Below are 22,178 nucleotides of genomic sequence, written 5' to 3' on the forward strand. Positions count from 1 at the left end.
AATGTTCTTATTTCAAATCTGGACTTGTCATTTCAACAATTAGATTGTTCAATCAACACTATTCAACACAGTTGTATTGAACATTTTCTGACCTTACCTCTGGTGCCGCTCGCATGATTTCCCGGTGTTCCGTTTTCTTTGATTGGCCGCCCGTCCGCAGTACATTTTAAAAGCATTTTGATGATCACTTTTTACGTCTCATTAGACATTTCCTTCAATATTATTGTTACCTCGAACCAAAACAAGCACGACAGTATCAATGTAGTTGTTTTCTCTATACCGCCAACTGATTGGTAGTTCAAAGTGACGTCAAAAGTCAAATTGAAATAATCGAGTGGAATAGACACTTCAACTGTTTTAATTGTAAGTTTAATTAGAACACAAGTTGATTAGTTGATATTACACTAATTTACACAATAGCTATGTTTATATTACTAAAAAGCACTGATAAATTTAACGCAAACCACTCGTTTGATAACACCACTAAACACAACAATCAAGCCAGCAAGAAGGGAACGACACGACTGAAATGAAAGTTGCTACGAAACGAACGTACGGTCAGCCGTGTTTTGATTGATACAGGCAGGCAACTGGCAAGTAATGCAACGAAAATGAATGAAATAAACATGAAGTTCGTCAAGATGTGAATTTCGTAGACAGAACAGTAATTTTGTTAGGGTTGGCATTCAGTCTCTTGGAATAAAATCCCTTAAACAAACACTTTTTTAATACGCTTTTATTATTTATATTATTTGCTTCTCTCAAGTTTTAGATATCACTAGTAGGATTGACGTAGACATTTAATTGTAGGCATTATTTAGATTACGAATATTGCAGACTGTTGTGATGACTGCTAGTTTCAGAGCTAAATAAAAAATTCCGTGTTTAAAATTTTTATTAAACCAATTTTATAAACCAAGTTATATACATAAATTTTTAATAAGTGTAGATATTATATTTTTGTTACGCAGTGACACAGCACCATTCTGAATTTCATATTTATTAAAATTACTCATTGTATTTTTACTTTTCTAATTTCAAGATACTGTTAACTATTGCACTGTCGATTGCATCTATAATTGAGGTGACACCTGTCATGTACTTATTGTCAATTTGTCAATGTTTTGTATTCATGATCACTTTGCATCATAGACCTATATAGTAGGGACACGACATATTGTTCTATACGTACAATTGCTTATATAAATAGCACCCATTTTGAAGGCACATACATAAACATATATCTATCTCGTTCTTACTCAGCACTTTAACTCGCAGGAAAACAATATAACAGTATTTCAGTGCGTACATAAAATGAAACATGAATATACGTAAATGTCTCCGTCTCCGTCTAATGAGGCCGAAAATCCGCCATGTTTAGCGCGCCAAATGTCATTGTCGCGTCAGTTCGGCCGTCTGTTGTGGGTTGTACATTATTTATTGACTTTGATATCGATTTAATATGATTGCTTATATAAAATTTCATATTTTATCATGCTTAAAACATACAAAAATAATAATTAAAACGTATTTTATAGGATTTCAAGAAAGTCGATGCCCCAAAACTATTATCTGTATATATTTAAATTCATTATGGAGCCCTCATCCGAAAAATCGGGCACCATTTTTCGGTCGGAATCTATTGATCATGACACTAATCATAAATACCTCTTTAAAATATGTCATCAAAACATATTTAGACATTCTGTTTAGATATTTCGGGAAAAAGGCAACCGACAAAATCTCTTCGGAACTATTTAAATAAAATAGTTTTATTCCGCAGTGAGTAAAACACTATTGTCAACTCGTTAAATATTTAATAATTAAGTGATTTTAGAGAGGAAGTCACAAGGAATGACGTTTGTAATTTTATTAACGAATAAATGTTCTGTAGGTGTTTTTTTTTATCAGGCGGTCCCTTGATAAGTTTAAAATTTGAATCACTCTCAAGTGAGAGTGATTCAAATGATGCGGCGTACCTTCCTTGAGGTGCGCTGCGGTAGTGTGTTACGGACTTTAGAGTCAGCAAAACAATTAAAATAGATTGTAATAGTCTAAGAAAAACACGTACTCAAAATACGATAACATTCAGCATGCTAGAAATGGGCAGATGGCACTGTACTACGCCATATCTTTATGTTTTGCGGCAAACGACAACTTTATAAAATCAGTGTAGCAAATTTTAAAAATCGTCATTCGTTTAATTGGCAAATTTGAAGCACGAACTCGTCTTAGATTTCACATAATATCTAAATTACATCATCTTTGCACATAACAATATACTTACTTCCTATTAAAGTATAAATTCTACAAATACATTCACTCAACAATATTTAAAATAAAATGAGCCAAGAACGTTTATCGATAAAACCTACTAACATTAAAATCTTCTGGGCAGCACTAAAACCGCCATGTTTTGTGGCCAGATGACGTCACAGTGGCACGAATTTTTTGTTGACGTTTCATTTCCATAGGTTTCCTACTTCAGTGTCACTTTGTTGGTACAACTAAGTAAATCAATTAATTAAATACTACTATCGTCAACCGACATTTAGTGCTGGTATAGCATTGTAAGGCTGTACGGATTGCTACCACTATCCTGGCGACTTTAGCAAAGAAACAGCTTCCTGGTTTGAAAGGTGCGATAGCTTTTATTCACGGCAACTTGGACTTTGCCTTCGTGCCTCAAGGTGAGAGGCGGGATTCATTCATTGTGATTTTTATGTGCTTAGGTAACCATTTTAAACTAGATTTGAGGTAGGCTGTGAGGTAGTTCATCAAAGCACGGTTTTTTCAACACAATTCTGTAACGCTTTGGCCGTAACTTGCGGACAGAGTGTGCCAACTGTCGATATATTACCATCGTGGTAATATATCGATGGTCCCAACTAATAAAGTTACAAGTGGTCTTTCCCGTCATTTCGCTATTGCGTTCTTGAATAAACAAGCGAGCTTTTTGCATAGATCTCATAGCTTTTGTTTTAATGTAACATAAATGAGAAGCTATATTAGTAAAAATAAAATACTTTACATGTTTACACCAACCAGATTTTTTTTACTAAAAAAATACTTCCAATGGTGACAACCTTAATTTTTTTAATCTATTTCATCTCACTCACACGTTAAATTAAATACATAGTCCTTCACTGCTTATTTAATTCCTCAAAATAGACAAGCTGCATTATTTTTTTCAAACTAATTTTGTGTAACTAATGAAAAAAGTAGGGAAAATAAAACATGTCATACAATTACTTTTTTAACAAAAGCAATAACAACAATGTGAGAAAGATACAGACAGAAAGAAGTGTTTTGCAATGTTGGCCAACGCAAGTGAGTTAGAGATAGGTTAATTTGCAAAATCGATATTTGGAAGTTGTAGAGAAACTTTTGACTAACATTGGAAATTTTTAATCAATTTTTGCATTTTAGTTTTTCTTTTTTTAATGACTGTAACTTAAAATACTATTAAATATACATGCATTATAAAATTTATTAAAACAAATAATTAATTAATTTAAAAACAAGCAAAGATACATTAAGCAATACTTCTAGTACATACATAATTAAGACTTCTAGACAATTTCACTATTTCAATTTTATTTAGGTCGGTACTAATATATCATAGTTCAGTTAGAAAAATAAACTCGATAGCACTGCAAAATCTGTCTTTCCTTTTTTTTTTACCAATCAAGATAATGGAATCAGGTCCAATAAGAAACTGTCTTCCACATTGCCACTTGGATCTGTCAAGACCAACTGAATTATTCAGTTACTATTCAGTTTTGGTAACTTATTTGATCTGATTCAAATAATAATTCGCCATTAGAGAGCTTTCCTTAATATATAGTTATCTTAAACTCAATCGTTGTACAAAGTTCCGAGACTAGTTTAGAGATGTACGTTACGACAATTTTTACTGACTTTTAAGAAGGGCATTTCAGTTTACAATTTACTTAATACAAAGTACATAAATCTTGGGTAACTAATAGCCACAGAAAATATTGCATTATTACAAGTACGAAAAATATTCTTCTGTTCTTCAAGTGTGCAAATATTCGTAATAATTTTATAATCACTTTGAAAGTTATGAAATTGGATCACATAAACTTGTAATATCTAAATAAATCTAAAATTTTGAAACTGCGACCGTATTAGAACCCGATGATAAGGAGCAAAAAACCGAGACGATCGGATGATCTGAAAAGTTTTATCAGAACACAAAGTGGACTTTGGATATGCACAGATTGAATCCAAGCTCTTTCGTAGACTTAAGGGTTCCATACGATCTATGAGAACAACTTTCTTTGTACAGTTAACTGAGAATAAAGGAGAAGATAGCAGGACTACACGCGGTCATGAGTAATAACCACTTAATAACACACATTCAAGTGACATTAGCCTTCTATCTCTTGTAAAACTACATTAATGTTCCCTACACCACATTCCCAACCTGGAAAAAATCAATAGACTATGTACTAGAACTTCTTGGGTTGCTCGAAAAGTTTCTATATCGCCATTTACTGGCAGGGCTAGTTACATTTTACAACAATAATATTCAAATAGGATGCCCGTAATCCGATTGCCATAACGAAAAGGGATAAACTAATTTAAAATTTAAAAAATCATGTAAATTCGAAATAGCTTTGCATTAATAGGTACTTAGGAAAACTATCGCTGTAGTTATTGACAATATGAATTTTTTTTTTTAAGTTGGACAATAATAATTCCTCCAAATCATTCGACCGAATAGGAAATCGAATGATTCGATTGTCACTTTCGTTACTGACTCAATAAGCGGCGCCATATATATTTTGAACGCGCCATTTTGGGAGCTTGATAGCAGCGACGCTTACGTGAATTCTCGTGATTTTGTGAAAAAGTGCCGCTCTTTCTCAGCACAGCATGGGTAAAAAAGAGAAGAAAACGGAGACCAGTGAAGCATCGAGCGAGGAAGAATATGTTGTGGAGAAAGTTCTTAACAAACGTACAGTCAAAGGAAAGGTCGGAATATTAACTAAGTTTATTTTGAAGTACACATTCCACGATATTAATATGGAAAGATTCTAAAGTTTTATTAATTTCGGTTACCATTGATGTTAATTTTAAGTGAAATGAAATTTAATGAACATGGTTTTACCCGTTTGTTTTGATAACCAATTCGCGGTAACCTTAGTGCTTAATGCTAAGTACACTAGCTATTCGCAGCGGTTCGGACGCTCAGGTTCTCATCTTGTTAATTTATACAAAAAGCGAGGATAGTTATGTTGATCATGTTTTTGTATCCAAACAAGGTTTCATGTCAGGTCTTAAATTTGAATTGATTGGTGTATTCGGTTTTTTAATTTGCTATTTTCATTTTAGATCCAATATTTATTGAAATGGAAAGGCTATAAGGAGGAAGAGAGTACTTGGGAGCCTGTTGAAAACTTAGACTGTGAGGAACTGATTAAAACTTTTGAAGAAAACAGGAAAGAAAAAGAGGTATAGTCAAAATTCGTAGTAGTGAGGAATATATGTAACTGTGTCTCGAACAATTTATTGAAATTATTCACTTAACTCAATTTTCAGTGTTAGTTGAAAATGGAATCATATAATTTATAAAATCATACTTCTCTTACTATTGAGGAGCTGCGTAATGACTTTGATCTTTAAGCATATTTTGGGTCACTAAATTCCAACAGTTTTAAATAATCAATACTTGCAATGTCATAATTAAAACAAGAAATAGAAATTTCATCTATTAATGGTCCTATAATTGTGTGTGTGAATGGTTTTGGTTGAAACAAGTGATTTCACCCTTCTTGGCTTTTGCCAATTGATTAATTTTGATACTCACAAATAATTTCGAATCTTTTGTTTTAAATTGCGTTTTACATAATAATATATTAACTTACATGTTGCCTTTCCAGAAATCTTCAAAAAAACCTGAGGACCGTGCTAAGAAGCGAGTCCGTGAATCAAGTGAGGAGACCAGTTCTGGTAGGAAAGGTCGGGGGGCAAGTGTTTCGTCGGCTGACGAACCAAAAGAGAGCAAAAGGGAAAGAAAGGAAGAAAAAAGCAAAACTGGCTTTGATAAAGGACTCAAAGCTGAGAAAATTATAGGTATAATATTTACTCAGACATTGCTGGGCATTCAAAGAGAAAAAAGTATAGTATTTATAGAGTAGTTGACAGTTATACGGAAAACATTAAATGTGCTGAAGTTTTAGAATACACAGTAATCGTAACATTTCCTATAACACCGTAGATTGGTTCCGCATTATAGGAAAAGTGCTGTAGGAATATTCTTGTACAACAAGTTTGTACACACAATAAAATATAACCAATTTTTTTACAATTCAAAGAGGTTGAACATTAACTTAATAAATGAACTTAATTTAATTTTATAACAACACAATATACAACAATGTGCAAATTTCACAGTACAACAGAAGTATAATGTGTTAAATCCCTGCATTATATGGGGTAATACTCGTGTTATATGAGGGACTGAAATCGCCTAATATAACATAATACATTAATACACTAACGTAATACATTATAACAGTAATGTGTTATAAAGGGATCACTGTATTATCTAATTAATATGCATAAGGCATATTATGGCATGTAGAATCCAAAATTTCCTTTATTTTACAGTTATAGAGAAATATATTTTACTGAAATAAAAAAAAGTATATGTAAATTTCAGGCGCTTCAGATGCTACCGGTGAACTAATGTTTTTGATCAAATGGACAGACTCTGACGAGGCTGAACTAGTTCCAGCTAAAGTAGCTAATGTTAAATGCCCGCAGCAAGTAAGTATTTTTTACTCTTCTGCATTGTTTGTATACATTTTTTAGTCACAACCAAAGCAACTTTTATGGAATGGTTTGATTTAAAAGTCTAAATTTCTACACATCTACAATAAAAAAATTAGAAATGTTTGGCATAATTCCTAAATCTTTGATAATTTAGAATTTAAAAAAATACTGTTCTTGGAAGAAACAACATAGAGCATCAAATACTTTGTAGACTGTCTTATTGTGTTTACTTTGTGTTCCAGTACTTATTTCTGAATCTGACTTCATAAACTCGATCAATAAAAATCCCATTACCTGACAATGGAATCAACTAAGCTTACATTTATATTTTGTTCTACTAATGAGATTTAGGGTGTGTAATGGTACAAACAAGCTTTCTCGTGACTTATTTTATAAAGTTGCTATCTGTATAGGTTTTATTAATGTCATGTATGTAACATTTAAATTTTTTGCCACAGGTAATAGCATTTTATGAAGAAAGGCTAACTTGGCACACGCCATCCGAATCTGAATAATTAGAACTAAGTATTGCATAAGTGTTTGTATGGACTCAATGGTGGTGTCTGTTGTTTTTAGTTCATCTTCGAGAGTTCACAGAGCTCGGAGTGCAGCTGCATTGTAATTCTACATTTTATTGATTTTATTTTTAAACCTGCTGCATAAATTAAAAATTCTGGCTGGCAAAAACTGGTTACATGTGACGTCATTTGGGGCCAAGAAAACGAACTAATCATATATTAAACACTGATTTATAATTATAATGATTAGCCACTTATGACATCTGCATGGATCATTCTACCTTGAAACTAAGAATAGGTTAAATGATGAATTATTTGGTTTTATTTGATGGTTTAAATTATAAATCTTTATTATTTCACAAAAATAGTTTGTGAATGTTCAATTAAACTTAATTAAACCTCCTTTATAAATTGTTTCGTAATTGCTGTCCAGTTGTCTATTGCTTCAGACTCGATGAGGACATGCAGTTTTGTTTTGAGAATTGTTAGTTTATTTTTAATTTAAAATACTTAAAAATATATGAATGACTATAAAAATGTATTTAATAAAATACACAATGAACATAATACTTGTAATGCAAAACGGTTTTTGTACATTTAAATAAACAAAGATTTTTTTTAACAGAATTACTTGGTATATTATCCTCTCCCCAGTGCGGAGTCCTCTGAGCGGACTCCACAGATACGTGAAATGTCAAATCACATTTATCTATCAACAGTGACCCGTCCGCTCAAAGGACTTCAAAGACGCGGCCAGTGGCGGCAACAGTGCCGCGTCCGCTCAGCGGACTTCCTATATTAAGGGCTATTACATTATTTTACTAGAGTTCTCGTTCTAAAGTACTTTCAAAATCGACTAAGCATGAATAGGTTCGCCTTATTACATAAAATTTGTTTGGTCTGTGGTACAAAAATTTTTCAAAATCGTTGATTTAGTTGGTGGCAATTTCAAACAGTGTTTCACAACATGTGCAGTATAAAAAAAATGTATTGGAACTTAAGCCATTTGGTTTTTATTTTATCAAACACTTAGTATTGTACAAAAAATATATAATTTTACATCCAGCAAGGTCTTTATTTTTTAATAAATGGAAAACAAAAGATAAGATTTAGGTAACCGATTATATTTCTCATAGAACAGTTGCAATATAATTCAAGGTCAAGTGTAGTCTAACAAATTACATAAAGAAATCTTATTGGAATTATAAATCTAGTTGGAATTTTGAATAATTCCAATTAAATTTTGAGAAAATCACGTTTTTCTAAACCTAGACCGAAAAAACCTAGCCAGCGCAAAGTCCGCTCAGCGGACTCAACACATCATAGACAAAATTAATTGACATGCACATATGCGCATTACGTGGAAAGTCCGCTGAGCGGACTTTGGACTGGTGGTGCCATAATAAATTTTGATGCGCACTGGGGAGAGGTTATATAACAGTCAATTATTCCGGACGGTATAATATGACCCATTTACTTCCGAAGTATAGTAATCGGCACGAGTCTTGAGCTCTTGACACGCGCAGAAGTTTATTTTTGGGTTTGTTTGGGGGAACGAGGTAAGAACATGGGCGGCGCGGTGCTGGTGTACGATGCGCTTGATTGAGCTGCTGCTAAAGATCAACCAGTCCAAAACAAAGATCATGATCGTGGATAAATCCGGCGGCACCCTTGACGAGAATAATATTCTTGGCCAATACGACATCGTCAAGACTTTCGTGTACCTCGGCTCGATTATTTCCAATAGGGGTGTATCGGAAACCGAAATAAGGCGACGCATCGGAATGGCCAAATATGGAAAGATCGGAACATACTCAAGAAGACGAAAGTGCAAATTGTTGAGACGCTCGTTTTCTTAATCTTTTTGTATGGGGCTGAGACCTGTTCCTTGAAAGAGTCTGACAGGCGACGCATAGACGCGTTTGAGATGTGGTGCTGGTGGCGCGTGTTGCGCATCCCTTGGACGGCTTTCCGGATGAACGCTTCCATCCTCAACGAGCTAAAAGTTGACCAGAGGCTATCCACCAAATGCCTATATAGAGTGCTTCAATATTTTGGTCCAATAGCAAGAAAACCCTCTCACAACCTGGAGAGACTCATAGTGACGGGTAAAGTGGATGGAAGACGATTCAGAGGTCGGAGCCAAAAAAAAATGGAATGACTTTTTTTTTTACCTTGAGAGGCTATTTCAGCGTAACCTTAACTAGTAGGTGAGCTCACGGGACTCAAACCTGACGACGTTGCTAACACGACCCCTGGCAAGAGCCGTCCTTCGCAGATTCTACCACCGGATCGGAAACGCGACCCACTGAGAAGATCCGGCGAGAAACTCAGTGGGCTGTGTCTATAGGTTAATTTACTCGCCGAGCCCTTCGTCGCAAGCGACGGGTTCGACGAGAACAGTGACCGGTGGAATGACCAAGTGTCCGAGCATCTGGACAGAGACTGAGCCACGCACTTCACTGCACCACTGATCGACATTAGTGGATACTAATTACAAGTAAAGTTCACAGGCGGGCGCATCACGATACTCAGCATTGAGCGATCAACTGGAGGAGGAGGAGGTACGTTGGGCGCACGGCCCCCCACTCTTTGTCGAGAGCTCACGACTCGTGCTGATTACTAAACCAGAGTACGTGCAATAACAACCTCTTGTTACTATTGGTGTATAATTAAAGGATAATTATTTAATTTTAATAAGATTTCCGTGAGTAACAAGTGCAAATCGTGTGGCGTCGCGGGGTCGTCGTTAGCTCTGGCTGCGTGGGTCCGATGGGGACGCTTACTGTTGTACTGTGGTGAGAAATGGTCGTGCGCCCACCAGGCAAATGTGCTCCGAACACTTCGACGGCTCTCGACTGAAGGTCGACCATCAACTCCAGCACTCTGATGGCCAGATAAGTCTCATTCCTCATTTTAGATTTAATACTGAATGTAGTGCAATAATTGTGTGTACTTACTGCTGATGCCGCGCGGCGCGGTCCCCGGGCTCTCGCATATTGTTGGGCCGCGAGAGAACAGAAAGTGCGCGCGTCTGCTCTCTGCCCGGAATAAAGTTCCTCAACAAGGTAGAGCGCGCGTCACGTAAAAAGAACGCTGGAAGAAAGTGGAGGGGGTGTGTTTGCGCATGGATACACTCGCGCACGAAAATACTAAGTTTTGTTTTATTTTTGAAGTAATCCTTCGCTCGCGGCTTCGTATATTGGTTATTGGTATGTACAGTTTAGTAGTTCTGTACTCTCGTAGCTGTATGCAGTTACATGTTACAGGAGAGCGCAGAAGGATATCATAAGTTTGAAGTTAAAGTAGTTTATGAAAGTTAAAGTTAAAGATACAAAGTTAAAGTTTAGGTAAAGTTATAAAGATGATAATTTCTCTTGATGTGAATTGTACGATAGTTAGTGATGCACTCTCTTGACTGTAATTAAATTCATATTATATTATTTGTTGTCACGCGGCAAAAACTGGATCGCGTCGCGAGTAAGCATAACGTTCTGGTACTGTTGGTGGTCGGCATTCCTTAACAATAATAAAATTGTACGGTGGTAAGATCGTACATGGTAGGTACATTAAAAAATAATATATAAGATAGAATTTTATGAAATAGAATTAAAAACATGTTTAATTTCTGCGTATAGTGTTTAATCTGAATACGAACAGACAGACAGACAGACGGACGGACGGACAACAAAGTGATCAAAGGGTTCCGTTTTTTTCCTATTGAGGTACGGAACCCTAAAAATTAAATTAAAGTCGAAACTCCTTCCATTAAGTCGTCGTGGGTGACGTGAAAACCTGATGAGGACGCGGTGTTGGTGCTATCGGTGGCCATTTTATCGTCGTCGCTGTCGTCACTTGAGCTTTCTTCATCACTTGAGTCAGAATCATCATCCCCTACGCGAATAATAATATTTTTCGTCATCATGTCTACCACATGATCGCTTTCAACATGGCGTTCAAAATTTACATCAAAATGTCGTTTTCCTATATAACATTTTATATATATGATATGCTCGGAGACTGGTCAATGTGTAACATAATGTCATCCAGACATCAATAAATTAGTAACACGTCCTTTAGAACTTCTCTTCAGTTTGGTCAAACGCGAAAATTACGTTAGTGCTGTTTCAAAGTTGAATATTTTAGTCTTCCCCCTAATTCCTATTTAAGTAGCTAGGTTTACGTCGTCACGGTACGCGATATTTAGGGAAGCAATCTTGGGTCTCGCGGCGGAGATTGAGAGTTCAGGGTAGTTGGACGGCGACATTCATCTGCCATGACCTCACCGTGAGCTTAGTTCGAAAAATCTACCGTTTTTCTTCAAATGCTGGCTTTCGCTTAGTGAAATAAATGAGTTCTTACAAATTAGCATTCTGTATTAGTGATTATTGTTTTACGCTGTGTAAGCCTACTGCGGCCACATCGATACGAGCTGTATTAATATTAGCTAACTAGTGAGAGCACTCTTGACACACTTTACGTTATGAACATATGACTTAAAAAACTAAGTATAGTACGTTTACTTCCGCGCGCGACCTCACGCGGGACCCACCGACAATGTCGCCGAGCCTCATAGTTCTTGCATGTACTCATCCAGTTTATTTAAATTCCAAAAAGTCTTATTGAAATATCACTCTAAAACGTATGTATGTATTTATTATGTAAATTACAAATATTTTATGTGACGTACACAACATTCAATGAAAATAAAACTTTTTCGTAATATGTTTGACTTTTATTTGATTAATAACTAGAACAAATTAATACAAGTGTATTTTAATGATATAATAAATTCTGAAAGAAATAGTTTGAGAGTTTTTATTTAAACTATATATTATTATACTTCATCTAACGATTTTATTTTACTGTTTTCGTGGGCGATAATAACAGGCTTTCAAAGTAAGTTTAGTTTGACATGTAACTTGTGTACTTGATGTCCATGGTGACGATGACTACTGGTGACCACTGGTGACCACTGATACACACCAGGTAGGTTTTATGCTCGTCTAGCTAGGAAGGCAATAAAAAGATATTTGAAATTTATAATTTTCGTTCAATTTATAAGCATTAGGGTAAGTTAAGTCTTCACAATCTGAAATTAGCATATTTTACTCCGACACTTGCAGCTGGAATTGCATCTTTAATGTAAATAGTATCCCCACAAAAATATATTTTTTTATTGAATAAGCAGAATTGGGATATAAGAAGAAGTATTAGCATATAAATACTGTGGTTAAAAATACATTTTATCCCTTATATTTTTACTCAGATAATACCTGATTAAACATATCACCAGCTTTTTCTAAATATGAAGTTGAATCATTGAGAAAAGCACTAACAATTTTATTAAAATTTATTGATGATCATGGCATATAGGTACCCACCGCGCAACTTGACGAAACATTGTGGGAAGGAATGCAATTATTCCTGATTTAAGTATTAAGTTATTTTGATTCAAAGATGATTTTTGACCAAGATATAAAAAGGAATCTATGAAAGTAAAACGGGAATGAAAACTCATGAAATTAGACAAATTTTGGACTGGACTTCGCATTAATGACTCCCAAGTGAATAATTGGCGACGAAGATGAAACTATTTTATTCTTTTTATCAATAATAAGAGCCAACTAGGGCCGTTACCGAAGGAGACCGACGAAGAATCCCAGTCACACATTATTTTAACAGTATAGCATCGAAAGGTTATCTTGATCTCCTGACGTTTTTTTTTTAAATTAACAGTCTAACTTGGCCAGTCAAAGGAAACGTTCGATGAAATGGCAAATGTTGAAGATAAATTCTAATACGTTATTTAAACAGTAATGAGAAAGCGAATTAATTTGGCCCCTATTTGTGGCCAAACTTGCGGTACGGCACTGGGAGTCAAGAGCTATCGGAACTAGGTATACCGAATCTGAGCATCCCCGTGAACTGCGGCGGGGCACGTTGCTCGTGGAATAGACGACCGCTCGGGCTAAAAAGGTCTATAGGAGACCGCGCGGTGGAGGGGGGTAGCGTCCCACATGCTAGAACGACGACCTGGTGGTGGAATCGGTCCTGTGAAGGCCTTTTTGTGAAGAGATTTTTTCAGCAGGTTCGCTGGTAGCCTAAGGGGCTATACCAGCTTCTCGCGGATGGGTAGATGAACTCACGGGCTCAATCTGAGAGAATTTGCTAACGCTAGCCATAGCAAGAGCAGTGCTTTGCTGAATCTCCACCGGATCGGAATCACGACCCACTGAGAAGATCCGGCGTGAAACTCAGTGAGCTGGAGGGTTTAGTTCAGCCGCGGACGACCGTAGACTGGTGATAAATTTAACCATAGTTGACTACGCCTTAACTTTACATTGCAAAATGAGATGTGAACTTACTAAATTTGAGATTCATTATTAATAAGTAGCTTTTGAAATAGAATGAAGTAAATTTATGTCGCATAACGACAAAGCGTACCCCGTGAATATAATTGGAATGACTTAAATACATTGGGATTCGGTGGGTGCGTGTGGGTAGGAAACGATTTCAGTATTATATAGCAATGTTTATTGGGTATATTAACTGTGATTCTAGATATATTATTATAATTGTAGCGAAATTCGAGACCTATCCTTGTCTATGCCTGGAACTTGTAGTCAACCTTGTTCACTCCGTTGCTGGAAGAGAAAAACAATTTAAATTAATGTTGCGTTAAGGGCAAGCGTCGGTCGCCCGGGGGCCGCGCCGGATCCGTTCGGAGCCAGTACCTTATTAACATGTTTGTGTGCAGTGGGGGGCAGGAGGAAGACTAGAGAAGTCAAAGCTTGGCTTGTTCAATGTCGAGGCAGTTCTTTATCGAATTATTTTAAAATACTCTGAAGCGTTTAGAGCTATTATTATAGTAGAGTAGCTGGTGATACGAGGGCACCTGATGTTAAGTTGTTACAAGAAAACAACACGTCCTCACCTTTATCCAAAGATGAAGTCGAAATTTTAATTGTATAACGGCTGCTTCATCGACAACCAAAATGTATCACAACTTCGTACCACATGTTGACACCGATGTCGCAACAAGCTCTATCAACGGGGCGAATCGTCTTAAGAGGTAGACCTTGCGCGCTATTTGACAACATACCACGTTATTTTATTTATTTTTTTATTGAGTGGTTACTGGAGCCCATAGACATCTACAACGTAAATGCGCCACCCACCTTGAGATATAAGTTCTAAGGTCTCAGTACAGTTACAACGGCTGCCCCACCCTTCAAACCGAAACGCATTACTGCTTCACGGCAGCAACAGGCAGGGCGGTGGTACCCACCCGCGCGGCGTCACAAGAGGAGCTGGGCGTGGAGTACCTGAGCAGCGCGGCGTGCGAGGGCGGGTGCTGCAGCAGCGGCTGGAGGCTGGCGGCGAGGCGCTGCAGGTTCCGCTCCAGCTCGCGCTGGTACTCGCGCTGGTCCAGACCGATTAGGTTCTTGTTCTTCTTTAGAGCGTCCTGACACCTGGCAATAGTTACAAAATTTTTCTTTATTTTTTTGTGTAATTAATTTCCAAATGAAATTACTGATTTTTATGCGAAACTCTGATAATTATACATATAAAGTGAGAATTTATTAAAAAAATTTTTTTTTTCAATCACCACTACTTTTTTAATAGTTTTAAACAAATTATTTTATTTCAATTTGTTTGTTTACATACTAGAATTTATAGTTACATATATTGTTATAAAGAAAATTGGTACCCGCCTGCGGGATTTGAACACCGGTGCATCACTCTATAGGAATGCACCGCAAGTCTTATCCTTTAGGCCACGACGACTTCAAAACTGGAGGTCCGTGTTGTGATGATGAAGGGACATTTAGTTGAGTGCGAGTAAGAGAACGTGTGTGATAAGGCAAGCAGTCAGAACTTACTTCTTGTAGAAGTCCTTGAAGGTGAGCCGCAGCTTGTTGGTGAGGCGGGTGGGGGGCTGCGTGCCGTCAGCCACCGGCGCTAGGAACACCTGGCCACGTCACAACATCACATTACAACAACACTCCCGGTCTGTCGAGTTAAGGATCACACACGATCAACAACGTTCGGACAGCACGACTTAATGTGGTACAGGACGGGGTCGCCCATCTTTTAAAATTTATACTATATTATTTATTATTTATTTAAAATGTATTATAACATTGTTACGCCGGTAAGAGTATCTTCTATAATCGCCATCTATCGTCGAATAGCAGAAACGAATATAGGGGAATGATACTTCGCCCCGCTTAGCTTACTATGCAGTTATAGTAATGAGCAACAGACGTTAGTTAGTCAGTAGTTAACGTGTAGCGATCCACCGCGGTCGCTGCGCGAATAAACATGTAATTATACGTAGTGCTTTATTGACCGGTCCGATGAGGTTTCCCGAGGACAACACACAATGGACAATCAACCAACGCACACGCCTCCTCCTCTCCCCCTAAACCTCACACGAATATCGAAAGAACTAGTAAAATCGAGAACGCTCGAGAAGTATAACGCCATCTATTATCAAACAGCGGAAACATATCGATACTACTCGATCAGTTAGAAATGTTCTCAATAGTTGTAGAGATGTCGTATCGACTATAAAAGCATTGCAGAAATGACACGAAGGCGGTTGGTAAGCGGAACTACTCGAAGCGAAACAGCGAACGGATCACCTGAAGCGAAGCGGAAAACGTGAATTGAGAATTTTAAAGTGTTCCTTAAGTATTTGAAGTGTTTAGAGCTTTAATTTGTACTTCGGTAAAAGTTTTACTTATCTCGAACCCCAGCGCGTAACAATTTCTATAATAATAACAATAAATTATAATATTTAATTATAGTAAGTATAAAAGTTTGTAATTGAATAGTTTGTTCGCGGAACTGCAGCGGGCGACTTGTAGTAAGGGGACCTGCGCGAGCTCGAGCGGGCCCTGGTTGACGGTGGTGGTGACGCAGCCCTGCAGCACCATCTGCAGCATCTTGGCGTCCGCCGGCTCCGCGCTCGTGGCCGCGCTCAGCTCGGCGACCTGCACGCACAAGCACCCGTTGTACTAAATAACGTCTACTGTCTCTTGAAATTTTCTTTTCATTGATAGTAAATTGTGTATGTAAACTTCTAATGTTCGTTACAGATTTAAGATTACATTTATGTATATATTTTCAGGGTAAGGTCGAAGGCTCGTTTTGACATTGTTGAAACAAAACATAATGACAACGGTACTATAAATACGTACATTCTAAAAAATAATTCTATATAATAGTTTTTACATAACAAAAAGTACAATCGACTATTGTATTCGTGCCACTTGCTAAAGTTCAACGCCTTGTTCCTTGTCGGATAGTTGAAATTATGTACAGTATTCTGGTGTTAGCTTGTCGGGCGACATACCTTCTTCTGTATGTCCTCGATGGCCACTTCGATCGGCGAGAGGATTATTTGAGTTTTCTGGACCACCTGGAACGCATCCATCATATATTAAAAATAAATGTGGTCAGTCGTCGTCACAAAAGTGTTCTGTGTATTAGTTTAACTTGTTTAAGAGAAAATTTAACTACTTTATGTGATTGATTAAAAACATACAATCACATCTATCACGCAGTACAGACCGCTGAGGGCTGACACACTTCACTCTCACACTACTGGGGGACTGTAGCGGCGTGGTGGTTACGTCACCTGAATCCTGGTCTTGACGTAGGGGAAGTGGTGGGCGGTGGTCAGGATTGTCTTCCGCTTGCACTGGTCCACGATGTCTCCGTGAGCCCGGCCCTCCGCGGTGAACGGGGTGGCATACATGAACCTCTCTGCGCGTGAGCACTCGTTAGTACCGATCCAGCTTTAGGGCTGGCGGCCTACGTACAGGATATTAGCGTGCGAAACATTTGGTACAAATTTTTTTTTAAACTATCACGCTTCGTAACTGGTCCCGTGCTAAGTTCGTAACGAACTTGTGTTAGAGGTACCAGATTACGGAAATGTAAGATTTTTATTATACACATACATTTATTTAATATACATCCATAAGCCTGGAAAATACATTTTAATTTTATATTTATCATACAAATATTTTCCCTTGGTGGGATTCGAACCCGCGAGCCCCTTGTGTAGTGACCATGTCACTTACCACTACATTAGACGGCCGTTAAATTACTACATTATAGGATCCAGTGTTGTATTTATTGTGTAAATGGGCGAAGGGACTCAAAGCACACGTGGTTACTGTCGGTGTTAGACTCGGTATGAATGTCACCACTCGCTTTGAGACATGAGATGGAAATTTCCAGAGCTGTTATCAACTATCCTACTCTTCGATCCGGAAAACGCGAGTGCTTCGCGGCAGAAATAGGCGGCATGGCGGCACCTACCTGGGCGGGCTCACAATATGTCCTGCAACGTGTACTTTAAATTAACAAAACCAAGCTTTATTAGCAAGTTGATTTTCTTTTGTCACCCTGGTCTGGTGTCTAGCTACGAATAATAAAACTATGGAACAATAACTCGCCTTCAATTACACTTTAGATTATGGTTCCATTTACGCACACAAATAAAAGCAAATACAACGACACTAACACTCTTTCATAAACAAAAGCTCGCACGCGATTGGTCGCCCCAAGGTCACGGTTCGCAAGCGCCGCCCAGCGCACTCTTATGACGATGACGTTATGCAGTAGTAATTAATTCACTATTACTACTACTACTATACAAGGTGTAAGGCACACGACTTCCACTTTCAAGTATGTACATGGCCTCTTTTTGAAAGTGTATGCTGCATGTTATGCTATTTTTGCAATGTGTCCAATTTGTTCCATTTCTTTCCAAGCGTTCTATCACAAGCGGCTATCCATTTTTTACGTTAAATTTCATTTGTCGGAAATCTGCAGCAATAAAATCATTTCTTATCGCTGCATAGTATCATACTTGTTACTTAAATAAAACTTATGTTTTATCCGAGCAGTATAAAGAACTACTAATGCATAGAAACAGTAACCGTACATATTGCATAACACGGATAGTGTTATGCAATATGTACGATAGTACGATAGTATGAAATTTTACGATGTTTGTATACTTACTTATGAAAGCTAATTCCACTGTCTTTCATATCTGTATGGCTTTTACACCATTTCACGACACACGATTGCATATTTGCAAAATTAAAAAGCGCAAAATAATAATTATCTGGTCAACCGAAAACTGACGCAACACGACCGCACGACACGAGTGCCACAGCGAACTGGCGCGCCGTTCTGTAGCTATTTTAAGCCCCGCCCTCCGCCGTAGCTATTTTCGTGGAACCATTTTTAAAGCGTCATTATTTTTCCATAGTTTTATTGGAGTTTACTCCTTTAGAATCGATTTACATATATAGGCCCGGGGTATGAAAATTATGGGGACCAAAATCGTACTAGCATGTCACACGAAATGCGTTATGCGCATTTCGTGTGACATGCTAGTACATGCGCCGGCAGTCCGCCACAAAGCCTCGTACTGATCGCGCGTTTCTCTCATTATTGTATTTTCATATATTTGTTAGTCGTTTGTTTTGTGTCTCGTTAATTTGTTAATAATCTGTAGTGTATCGTGTTGTCGTAATATAGAACTATTTCTCGTATTGTTTCGTTTAATTTTTTATATCCAGTAAACTCCAGTCGTGCGTCGGAGCGGACACACACACTTTTTTATTCGTAGGTGTCTAGTGTCTGAGGCCCCTCACCCCCACCGCCCCCTACTCACTGATGTTGTGGTTCCGCTCGTAGTGCGTGAGGCGCCTCCGGAGTTCGTGAGGCTCGAAGTACGGCTCCACGTACGTGATCTGGATGTACGCCTTGTCCGGGTCCAGCGTGGCGGGGTCCACGTTGTTGGAGTCCTTGATGATGACCACGTTCTCGGCCCCGAAGCGCTGGCTGTAGAAGTTCTGCGGGACACACGTCGCGTTAGACTTGAGGCATTATTTACTGGTGATAGGACCACTTTTGAGTCCGCGCGGGTGGGTACCACCACCCTGCCTATTTCTGCCGTGAAGCAGTAATGCGTTTCGGTTTGAAGGGCGGGGCAGCCGTTGTAACTATACTAAGATCTTAGAACTTATATCTCAAGGTGGGTGACGTATTTACGGTTGTAGATGTCTATGGGCTCCAGTAACCACTTAACATCGGGTGGGCGGTGAGCTCGTCCACCTATTTAAGCAATAAAAAAAGGCTCGTGATGGGACTGTGCGGGGGCCGACCTCGAGTCTGCTGAAGATCTCGGGCAGCTTGGTGAGCGCGTGCTCCTTGTAGACGAACTGCTGCAGGTGCAGGTCCCCGAACAGCTGCCCGTAGAAGCACACGCGGAAGTACGTCCCGAACACGCGCTTCCCGTGCAGCTGCTCGATGCGGGTGAACGCCTCCTGCAGCTTGCTGACAATTGCACATTTTGAAGTAAGTAAGTCTTTTTTTTAAATATAAAAAATATTTATTTTTCTTAGGATTGCGCCGCAATCGAATTCAGAAAAATATTCAAAAGCACATCTGAACATTATATATTTGAATCTATTTTTTTTTGTTTTTATACGATTCGCTTCGGATAGGTTTTTACTCGGTGATCGTTATCATGGAATTCGGAAAAGTCTCGAATTATTTTGATACAGCATGAAAATATTTTAAACTAGCTGTACCCGTCCGCTTTGCTGGGCATTTAAATTTTACATTATTATTTCTCACCGTAAAAACCACTGTAGATTTATATATATTAGTATAGAAGTATAGATAAGAACAGAAATGAGATTAAGCTGAAATCGATTCATATTTAACGAGACGTGACGCCTAAGATGACGAGACAGCGCGTGGAGTGCGCGTGGAGTGCGCGCACCTGTGGATGTTGGCCAGCTTCTTGTAGTCGCGGTGCTCCTCTGCGATGGGGATGAGCAGCTTGTAGAGCTCGTTGACGGTCTCGTACATGCCGGCCGCCATGAGCTCGCCGGCCGCGTGGTCCAGCAGCGCCTGCAGCTCGTGGTGCGTGAGGTGGTGGTGCAGCGCGTCGGGGCAGCTCTCGTCCAGCGCGTTGTGCGTGACGCGGTGCAGCAGCTGCGCGCCCCGCCCGCGCGCGCCCAGCCGCTCCGCCACCAGCGCCGCGCCCTGCGCCAGGCACATGCCCGCCTCCGCGTGGTTCGAGCGCTGCCACACACGACTACACTTCACACCGCACTACTTATATCTCAAGGTGGGTGACTTTTTGGCAGGAACGCGAGGAGTGAAGTTGTGTGATTTGTTTTATTTTGTCTATTTTGTGTTTAAATGTGTAATAACGGTGGTTTATTAACTGTTTAATATCTGTGAAAGTGCACAAATATGGGACAATGAAACAAAGTCGTTGGACGTAACTTCTCGAGATCCTCCAAAAAGTCCACTGAAAAAGTCTCAGTAAATTACCACCATTTTACTGAGATTATATTTCATCCCATATCATCTCATTTTATTTAATTTCATCTCAATTGATTAATGTCTCAAATTAATCATCTTCATTTCATTTCACTGCATATTATCATTTTTCATAAAAAAATAATATAAATTAAAATAAGACATGACTTAAAGGTCTTAGTTACCAGGTCATAAAATCCCATAGATAGTCAAGGTGGGTGACGCATTTACGGCGTAGATGTCTATGGGCTCTAGTAACCACTTAACACCAACTTAGCTGTTAATTCGTCCACTCATCTAAGCAATAGAAAAGTATTCAAAAAGCACTATGTATTAAAATGATCGAGATTTGGTGACATTAAGAGCAAGTCTCAGTTGTATAGTACAACGGCTGCCCCATCCATCAAACTGGAATTAATTACTGCTTCACATCAAAGGTATACAAGGCTGCGGTACCTACCCGAGCAGAGTCACAGACCGCAATACCACCAATTTCTTAGGTCATTGACTCTCTAACCCTCATTTCCAACACTGTCGGCACACTGAACCAGGCAGGTTGGCACCACTTTGAAGTTACACGATGTGCGCACTCTCTTCGTGATGTCTGGGTTCCTGTAGACCGCAAGCTGGCGCACACCAACCTACAGGGACCTCTCACCTCCATGTGCTTCTGCGCCATGTTGTTCAGCCAGGTGAGCCTCAAGTCCGGGCTGTGTTGGTACCCTCGCGCCACGCGGTGCATGAGGTCCAGCAGCATCTCCGGGTCCTCTGCGTACTCCTTCATCTTCACCGTGTCCGATAGGATCATGTGGAGGTTGAACACTAGATCTTTCACCTGCAATATAAAATATATACAAAACATAATAATATGTAGGAGTCATTTCTACATGGGGAGCTGCGTCTCATCTGAAGAGTAAAGCTATATGTGGGGTCTGGACGGCGCGACTACCTTCTGGGGACTTAGGTCATTGTCTACGCGCATTTAGAAAATGTTTGTTTTATTAGGTTTTTTTTATTGCTTTGATGGTTGAACGAGCTCACAGCCCACCTGGTGTTAAGTGGTTACTGGAGCCCATAGACATCTACAACGTAAGTGCGCCACCCACCTTGAGATATAAGTTCTAAGATCTCAGTATAGTTACAGCGGCTGCCCCGCCCTTCAAACCGAAACGCATTACTGCTTCGCGGCAGAAATAGGCAGGGTGGTGGTAGCTACCCGCGCGGACTCACAAGAAGTCCTACCACCAGTAAAAACTAGAGTAGGTACATATACTTATTGATTATTCAGATAAATTTTATGACATGACATCTTGGCGATAAAATTACTGCAGAATGGATGTCAGGAGCGGTCCTTATCCGCGACGGAGCAACTCAAAGCCGCCGTCACCCGAAACATGTCCAATCAGATCCCTCGGATTTACTCTCGGTGCTTTTAAACCGTTCAAGCACCGGTCCCCTTCTTCGACTACGACGAAGAGTTCGACG

The 22,178-nt window shown here is 38.9% G+C and overlaps 3 protein-coding genes across 9 annotated transcripts in view; 1 reads left to right on the forward strand and 2 right to left on the reverse strand.

The window, feature by feature from the left end:
• NFAT (nuclear factor of activated T cells 3) overlaps positions 1-611 on the reverse strand; it is a 114,268-nt gene extending 113,657 nt beyond the window's left edge. For 3 of the 6 annotated variants that reach the window (XM_089740188.1, XM_089740187.1, XM_089740186.1), the window contains exon 1: positions 98-611. In XM_089740188.1, the coding sequence (XP_089596314.1) occupies positions 98-176 (79 nt within the window). In that variant the 5' untranslated portion in view covers positions 177-611. The remainder of the gene's footprint in view (positions 1-97) is intronic. The other 3 variants (XM_089740192.1, XM_089740191.1, XM_089740190.1) reach the window with 2 other exon arrangements.
• A 4,122-nt stretch (positions 612-4,733) lies between these two features.
• On the forward strand, positions 4,734-7,949 carry LOC114241170 (chromobox protein homolog 5). Its single transcript, XM_028171948.2, has 5 exons — positions 4,734-5,001; positions 5,362-5,481; positions 5,910-6,102; positions 6,692-6,798; positions 7,263-7,949. The coding sequence occupies exons 1-5, from the start codon at positions 4,903-4,905 to the stop codon at positions 7,317-7,319; spliced, it is 576 nt and encodes a 191-aa protein (XP_028027749.2). The 5' UTR covers positions 4,734-4,902; the 3' UTR covers positions 7,320-7,949.
• A 4,086-nt stretch (positions 7,950-12,035) lies between these two features.
• Zir (dedicator of cytokinesis) overlaps positions 12,036-22,178 on the reverse strand; it is a 35,475-nt gene continuing 25,332 nt past the window's right edge. For both annotated transcript variants that reach the window (XM_028171947.2, XM_089740182.1), the window contains 10 exons: positions 21,352-21,528; positions 20,146-20,450; positions 19,523-19,694; positions 19,030-19,210; positions 16,972-17,099; positions 16,687-16,752; positions 16,208-16,324; positions 15,209-15,297; positions 14,651-14,797; positions 12,036-13,969 (listed from right to left, as the gene is read on the reverse strand). In XM_028171947.2, coding sequence (XP_028027748.2) covers positions 13,930-13,969; positions 14,651-14,797; positions 15,209-15,297; positions 16,208-16,324; positions 16,687-16,752; positions 16,972-17,099; positions 19,030-19,210; positions 19,523-19,694; positions 20,146-20,450; positions 21,352-21,528 — 1,422 coding nt within the window. In that variant the 3' untranslated portion in view covers positions 12,036-13,929. The remainder of the gene's footprint in view (positions 13,970-14,650; positions 14,798-15,208; positions 15,298-16,207; positions 16,325-16,686; positions 16,753-16,971; positions 17,100-19,029; positions 19,211-19,522; positions 19,695-20,145; positions 20,451-21,351; positions 21,529-22,178) is intronic.

This window comes from Bombyx mandarina, chromosome 04 (assembly GCF_030267445.1).
Source record: "Bombyx mandarina strain Sakado chromosome 04, ASM3026744v2".
NCBI lineage: Eukaryota > Metazoa > Arthropoda > Insecta > Lepidoptera > Bombycidae > Bombyx > Bombyx mandarina.